Below are 8,089 nucleotides of genomic sequence, written 5' to 3' on the forward strand. Positions count from 1 at the left end.
CCGGGCTGGTGGCGGGAAGTTAGCGGATGAGGAAGAGGCACCTAAGGGATGACTAGAGTTTGCAGGGGCAGTGGAAGCCCAAGGGCGTCGGAGGCTGAGGAGGGAGCAGATCTGGGAACCGAGTGCAGGACACAAACCCGGGGACGCCGAAAGAGGGACCGGGAGACCGGCGGAGGTGTCACTCATGACTTGCCGGGGCAGCCCTCCCGCACCCAGCCCGGTACTCACAGAGCTCAGAGTACCGATGGCAGCCCCGGCCCAGCTGCTGCAGATAGCGCTGCAGTACGTCCGTGAGGAGATGGCAGGCGCTGAGCTGCACCGAGTCCCAGCCCAGCGCCTGGCAGATCTGCGCCACCGAGACCCTCAACAACGACCTGGAGTAACTCTCGCACATCCCGCTGCGTGGACGCCACCGCAGCCCTTGCTGCCACCTCTCTCCAGCCCCGCCGCCTGACCTTAGCAGAGCCCCCGATTCATCCTCTAGGGCCCCCGCGGCGGGGAAATCGTCCCCTGGACCCCGGGCGACCACCTCAAAAAACCAGCAGCAAGGAGCGCGCCTGCCTGAGAGCCGCCATTTTGGACTCGCTCCGCCTCCCGCTGGACGCCCGCCGGGACGAGGCAGCACCAGACGAATGCCGAGCGCGCTGATGAGAAAGCTCCGCCCCGTGGAAGCGGAGCGACGGGCTCAGTATCGCCCTGCGGGCCTGGCGGGCGGCCGAAGTGCGCGTGCGCAGCGCAGGTGAAGGGCGCGCCTGGGTCCGGAGGTGTTGGCGCCCTCGCAGGGGGTGATCGCCGAGAGGAGAGAAAGGAGGGCGTCTGTGCTTTAGAGGTAAAAGAGGGATCTCGGGTAGGACGTAGAAATGTTAGAGAGTTAACGTTAATGTCAATAAAGTCGAGAGTTAAGTGTTAGGGCCGCAGTTGGGGGCGCTCCCCCAAATGAGGGTCTGATTTGGTCTTCTGCTAAAAAAAAACAATTGAGCTGCTTGCAACTGTGTAGATTAAATAACGTGCAGGCTGTTCAGCATGTCATTCGATACCTTTCACAACAGGACTGGGAGGCCTCTGTGCCAAACTGATGGCCCCTCTCAAAAATCTCAGTAATCAAAATACAATCTCATTTAACATAACCCCATGTAACCCCACTTTTCTAAAAATCCATGGCATAAATTCCTGCCTCGCCTTATCTAATCTCAGTCATAGTTCCAATAAAACTTTTTTTTTTTTTGCGCAGAAACTGGTGAGCTGTAGGTGACTCCAGGCAATAAGGGACCCAGCTGCCTACAGAGGCCTAACAAGTGCCTTAAATCAGTGACGCAGGCCGGTTGCCTACTCCAGACCCCGCTTCTAGCTCCAGCCAAGTATTGCTGGGTCTTTCCAAGATGCCAGAAATTGAGGTTTTTGTGATAAATATCTTGGTTTTCTGTTTGTTTGTTTTTGAAACAGAGACTCACTTTGTCGCCTCGGTAGCGTGCTGTGCCGTCACAGCTCACAGCAACTCAAACTCTTGGGCTTAAGCAGTTCTTTTGCCTCAGCCTCCCGAGTAGCTGGGACTACAGGCGCCCACCACAACACCTGGCTAATTTTTAGAGACGGGGTCTTGTTCTTGCTCAGGCTGGTCTCCAACACCTGAGCTCAGGCAGTCTATCCTCCTCGCCCGCCGAGTGCTGGGATTACAGGCTGAGTCACAGCTCGAGGCCTCATCTTGGTTTTTTAAAATACAGTCTGGGGAGCACATTTAAAAGTTTTAATTTGCAAGCTAAACTAATCCCACAGTTAGGCTAGTTAAATTCAGTCTGTGGATACCCAGGTCGTTAATAGCTGATCCACTCAATTTCCTAAACATGGCCTTCTGAACCCATCTTCCTCCCAGAGACTATTCCAGAACGTTGAACATAGATACTGAAAACCCAATGGAACTGGAAATATGGTACTTCAGCTGAGTCTCAATTCTACAGAGAAGCAAGGCGCTAGGTGGTAAGATGCGTGTAATATTTACTCTTTTGATATTTCTGTCCCCAAGATTTTCAGGGATCATTTTTCTCTTATTTTTTATTTATTATTTTTGAGACAGTCTCACCATGTCGCCCTGGGTAGAGTGCTGTGGTGTCACAGCTCACAGCAACCTCAAACTCTTGGGCAGACTTAAGCGATTCTCTTGCCTCAGCTTCCCAAATAGCTGGGACTGCAGACACCCACCACAATGCCCGGCTATTTTTCTGGTTGTAATTGTCATTGTTGTTTAGCAGGCCTAGGCCGGGTTTGGACTTGCCAGCCCCGGGGTATGTGGCCAGTGCTGTAACCACTGAGCTACGGGCGCCAAGCCCTTTTTTTTTTTTTTTTTCTTAGAGATAGGACCTTGCTCTGTTGCCCAGGCTGGAGTTTAGTGGCCAGAGACCTTTTTGGTGTTAAATCTGTGGGATAGCTTTCAGGCCTGAAACAGAACATTTCCCGCACATAGCCATACTTGACCGGATGTCACAGGCTTGGTTGCTAGGAACCTGACTCTGAGATGGGCCTGCAGGAGGTTTATTTAGGTGTGCTCATGGGATACCACCTGTGGCAACAAAAGTGCAGACTGCCAAGGGTGGCCTCAGCTAGTCCCATAAACAGTGCTGAAGGTGGGTGGCCCTTTAGAGTTGTCCTGAATTGGGACAGAGTGGCTGGACTTTTATATTGCCGTGCTGACAGGTCATTTCATAAGGGTTACCCGGGAGAGGGTGTGTGATCTTAGAGGTGCTGTCTGCAGCTGGGTTCCAAGGACAGCTGATGTCCTTCAGTCCTGGGGGGCTCTGAGCAGTGGGTTGTAACATTCTTCACTGCACTCTTGTACCCTTAGGGTCATTTCTTGGTCTTAAGTTTGAGAAACAGACCCTGCAGAATTCTGGAGAGGCCCCTTTCCCTGGGGAAAACATTAGAGGACAGGGCAGGAGGCAAATCCCAGCCCCTACTGCTGCAGCTGGGCCTCAACAAATATTATTTTTCCTCCTCTTCTATCCATTCTAGATCTCTCCCAATTCTGGTATCCGTGGCTTGCCTGGCAGCATGACCCACACCCTCATGTGTGGGGTCTGAGTCCCTGGTGTTCACGCCCTTTTCAGACTCGGCTGCAGAACTTGTCCTTATACCAAGAATTGGGCAAGAAAGTACCAACAGGCACCTGGACAGACTGTGTGAGAGCCAAATACCCCTTCCACTGTGCAGGAGCAGCCCGACCTTGTCCTGACAACCAGACCCAGTCAGGCCAAAGTGCCCAGGCAGCAGCTGTAGCCAATATTTCAGTGGGACTCCTGCTGTTGCCACTTGTGAAAACATTCTCCTTTTGGAAATTGGATGGATAAAATAAACCTGGAGACTACAGAGTGGCAGGGACAAGAACACTTCCCAGGTGAATACCTAGGAGTGATGCTAGTCTCCACCCTATGTCCTCTACCTGTTGGGAATACAGCACCAGAGAAAAGTCTTGGACTTAAAGTGGGCAGCATCCTGCGAGATCACCCCCCACCCTGAGGTCCTGCCTGAGCTGGCACTTTAGCTGTGCCATGCAAGGCAGTTCGTTCCCTTGCTTTGCCAGGCCTCCAGCTTCCGGGTTGGTGTGCTGCATGGTCTGACCAGTGATGTTATGGCCTTGTGCCCTTCACACCCCTCCTTTGTTAAAATGGGCCCTTGGTCTGACTCAGCATGATAGCAGCCCTAGTGGATAAACACCATGAGGAGGGAAGGCAAAGCCACACCAAAAGCATGCACCTGTTTCTCATCAAAACAAATTTTTACGATCACATGGGTGACTGGGAGCTCCTGCTCGCCACCACTGCCCCGCCTAAGCATCACAGGGGAATACTGTACCACACGTGGCTGGTACAGGAAAGACCAAATTCAAAGCATGGTTTCTACTGAATGCGTATTGTTTTCACACCATCGAAAAGTCCTAAGTTGAACCACTGTAAGTTGGCACTGTCTGTATATGATGACAGAGTGGAGGAATCAATGTAGCTGTAGAGCAGCGGTTCTTAACCTGTGGGTCGCGACCCACAGGAATTTGTATTAAAGGCTCATGGCGTTAGGAAGGTTGAGAACCACTGCTCTAGAGCAAGACTAAAATATATACTATTGTCTGTTCCAAGTGAATATGAACTATTTCTGATCCTTTCTGTTGGAATGGAAGTCTTTTTTTTTTTTTTTTTTTTTTTGAGACAGCCTGAAGCTGTCGCCCTGGGTAGAGTGCTGTGAGATCACAGCTCACAGCAACCTTCAACTCCTGGGCTTAAGCGATTTTCCTGCCTCAGCCTCCCAAGTAGCTGGGACTACAGGCACCCACCACAATGCCCGGCTATTTTTTGGTTGTAGTTGTCATTGTTGTTTGGCGGGCCAGGGCTGGGTTTGGGTCATAAACCAAGCAGACCAGTGAGTTGTGCCAGGGCCAAGAATACAGATATCACTGGCCTCAGATGCCCCAACTCTAATAAGGGACTCATGATGACATAGTTTCCTGGTTTCATTCTCCACTCAGGCTGTGTTCAGCGAGACAGGTGTGTAACCCCTTTCCCCAGTGGACAGTTACCCGAGTAAAGGGCTGTCAGCTCTTTTGTGGAAGGAGGGGGATCATTACCTCATCCATTTGGGTTTGGTGTTGCAGCGTTCTTCCTCCTGAAGACTCAGGCGTCCTTCAGTAGATGGAGTTTCAGTCTGAAAACTGGCTCAGATTCCCAGACTGAGCAAAGGATCATGACGGGTTATCAGGGCCACCTGATTTCCCGTTCTTGAAGTACTTTGATTGTACAGCTTGAGGAGCACACTTGTTGGCTATTGTTGTCTCATGCAGGGCACATTGCTCTGGGAACCATGCAGGTGATCCCACACCCTCTGATTTTCCTAGCCTAACTGCATTATTCACTTGGTTTCTGACTGCTGTGCACTTATGCACTGCCTCCTGGTCTCTTAGGGTCCTATGAGCTCCATAGTTTCCGAATGTGTGATACATTGATACATCGAACCAGCTGGTCTTCACTCTTAAGACCACCGTGGTTGTCCTCTGGTGGAAGTTTTGCAACTTGTGTTCAGGAACTGCGACCTTGTGATGGTAGCTCCCTTGTGCTCTATCCACCACCAGTGCTCAGGTCTTTACTGCCAGCCCAGGGGGTGATCCAGCTCCAAGATGCCACCTTTGTCCCTTCTCTCAGGCCCCTCTACTACAGGGACTCCCAGGAGGCAGTCTCTGAGATGGAGTGCAGCCTACGTGGGGGGTGGGGGAGTGTCGGCTGTTCGGATCACCACCTGGGGAGGCGGAGAGTTGGGGAGGGCAGAGCAGGCAGCAGGATCAGAGTAGAGAAGACTTGGAGCTGCAGCTCACACTCAGGGAAGGCCTTGGCTACCTCAGAGCTTTAAAGCTATAGGTGGGCTGCTTCAGGAGAGGGCCTTGACCTTAGGCAAGGTAATCTCCAGCTGAGGCAATTTCAATAAGAGTGGACTAGGGCGGCGCCTGTGGCTCAGTGAGTAGGGTGCCGGCCCCATATGCCGAGGGTGGCGGGTTCAAACCCAGCCCCAGCCAAACTGCAACAAAAAAATAGCCGGGCATTGTGGCGGGCGCCTGTAGTCCCAGCTGCTTAGGAGGCTGAGGCAAGAGAATCGCGTAAGCCCAAGAGTTAGAGATTGCTGTGAGCTGTGTGACGCCACAGCACTCTACCAAGGGCGGTACAGTGAGACTCTTGTCTCTACAAAAAAAAAAAAAAATCAAAAAGAGTGGACAGCTGAAGGCTGAATTGTACTCTTTAAAGGGGTAAATTCTATGGCCCATGAATGATTTCAATTTCAAAGCTATTTTAAAAGAGAATGAACAGCTCAGCATCCATAGCTCAGTGGTTAGGGCGCCCATCCTATACACCAGGGCTGGAGGGTTCAAACCTGGCCCTGGCCAACTATGACAACTATAACAAAAAAAATAGCCAGGTGTTGTGGCAGGTGCCTGTAGTCCCAGCTACTTGGGAGGCTGAGGCAAGAGAATCACTTAAGCTCAAGAGTTGGAGGTTGCTGGGAGCTGTGACACCACGGCACTCTCCTGAGGGCGAAATAGTGACTGTCTCAGAAAAACCAGAATGAACAGAATTGAGAATGGGGAGGCCAGGAAGAGGAACCTATTGTTAAGATCGACTTCCGGGAAAGGAGAGAGCAGCTGCTTTCTCACTAGTTGAGAACCCACTGTTACTAGGTGGCATAGTGGGGGGCACAGGATCTATGGACGGAACTCTCTTCTTGAGAGAACTCTGATCTTACCATTCCGTCTTGGGAGGACAATGCAAAGTACTGAGATGAAGACGGGGTGGGGGGGTAGAGATCAGTGCTCGCAGAGGGGTCGAGGACAAGTGGGCCCCAGCTTCGAGGGCATCATCATGTTGTATGGGTGAGTGCCAGCTCCTAGGAGGTTAGAGACTGCACAACGTTCAGGCTTAACTTAGTTTCTAATAATAATAATGTTGAAGTTTCTGAAAGCTACAAATATTCCATATTAATCCCGGCAGAAAATTTAGAAGAAAAAAAGGAACTAGAAGATAAAATTGGAAAAAAATCCCTCACAAGGTAGAAGATACAAGGATGAAAAATATAAAGAAAAAGCAAAATTAAAGGACTACCCAGCAGGTTCAACACATGGAAATCAGAAAGGGAAAGATCATCAGTGAATGGCAGAAGTGGCCCCAGACTGTTTTTCTGAGTTTACAGAGTAAAAGGCCCACAACACGTAAAAATGGTTCCAGGCTGGGCACAGTGGCTTATGCCAGGAAGCCCAGTGTTTGGGGAGGCCAAGGCAGGAGGAAAGCATGAGTCAGGAGTTGAAGACCAGCCTGGGCAACATGGCAAGACCTTGTCTCTACCTAAATAAAATAAACAAAAGAATGGATTCACACCAAGATAATCATCAGGAAATTCAGGCAGAAACAGTCAACAATGGGTCAGAAATCAAAGACAATGAAGCAAATGCCTTCAAAACTCTGAAGAAAACCAATATTCAACCTAGAATTAATAGGCAAATAAACTCTTAAATGAAGATGGAACAGACATTTTAAGACGCATAGGTCTTACAAGGTTTACCCCCCTAACAGAGGATATGTTATCACTAAAACAACAGAGGGGAAGCTGGGATAGGAAATGAGCCCCCACACCGGGGCAGTGAGGACTCGGTGCAGGGCTCCACAGAGGAACATGGATGCCCACAACTGCAGGGCTTACTGTGAGCCCCGATCCCAGTCCTCGTCACGAACGGAGAGGCGGGGGGCAGCATGCCATGGTCCTTCTTACTCGTGCTGTATGGTCCTGCTGCTTCCGTATTGTCCAGGGTGCTGAATTCACCCCCACAGGTGTTCTGCTGCCCTGGAAACTGGAGGTGGGCCAAGTGTAGAAGCAAGACACAGAACAAATGGACAAAAGCCCACACGTTATCCAGTCCCTTCTCCACATTCCTACAAGGTGTCCTGTGTGGAACTTGGTTCACAGCTGTTTCTCAGAAGTGGCTCCTGTAATATTCAGGGAGTTGGCAAAAGCCTCTGAGGCTCTGGTCAGTTTTTCTTCTCTTGCATGGTGCTGGCCCCTTCACAGGTTTGCACTTGCTTGAGTTTCTACACAAATCAGTGTTCAGTTCATTGTTATGAATAAAGTTGTTGGTAAAATATTTAAGAATCATTAATACATTTATTTAGTGGTTTCTAAAAGTCAAGAGTAACATATCAGACTAAAAGTGAGAAATGCTTTATATATATATTTTTTGTAACTTGTATTACTTTTGTAACATGAATAACCAAATTTCCCTATTTTAACTAAATAGGAAAAAAGTAACATTTGGTGTGGTCGACTTGATGGAATCAGGTATACTGTATCTTTACAGTTTATCTAAATATTAATATATTTTTCTCAGTGCTTGGAAACATTTTAAAAAGTTATAAATATATGCTTGGAATTCTGTACCCCATGTATAAGAAATAGCAAATTAAAAAAAGAAAAAAACAAATGCCTCTAGTAGCACTTATATTCGTTTTGCTGACTGTTCTTTATGGTTGTAGAAGGGTGGAGGTCTGGGTCAATTCACCCTGACCCCAGAGCTGGA

The 8,089-nt window shown here is 49.4% G+C and overlaps 1 protein-coding gene and 1 long non-coding RNA gene across 2 annotated transcripts in view; one reads left to right on the forward strand and one right to left on the reverse strand.

Annotated features, from left to right (window-relative positions):
* Window positions 1–599, reverse strand: part of TAF3 (TATA-box binding protein associated factor 3) — a 162,985-nt gene extending 162,386 nt beyond the window's left edge. Inside the window, exon 1 of the mRNA XM_053572138.1 lies at window positions 229–599. Within this exon, the coding sequence (XP_053428113.1) occupies window positions 229–394 (166 nt within the window). The 5' untranslated portion in view covers window positions 395–599. The remainder of the gene's footprint in view (window positions 1–228) is intronic.
* Window positions 600–715: 116 nt separating this feature from the next.
* Window positions 716–8,046, forward strand: LOC128572318 (uncharacterized). Its single transcript, XR_008376169.1, has 3 exons — window positions 716–829; window positions 1,871–1,974; window positions 3,004–8,046. It is a non-coding gene; the product is annotated as an uncharacterized LOC128572318 (long non-coding RNA).
* The last annotated feature ends 43 nt before the right edge of the window (window positions 8,047–8,089 follow it).

Source organism: Nycticebus coucang, chromosome 20 (genome assembly GCF_027406575.1).
Source record: "Nycticebus coucang isolate mNycCou1 chromosome 20, mNycCou1.pri, whole genome shotgun sequence".
Lineage (NCBI taxonomy): Eukaryota > Metazoa > Chordata > Mammalia > Primates > Lorisidae > Nycticebus > Nycticebus coucang.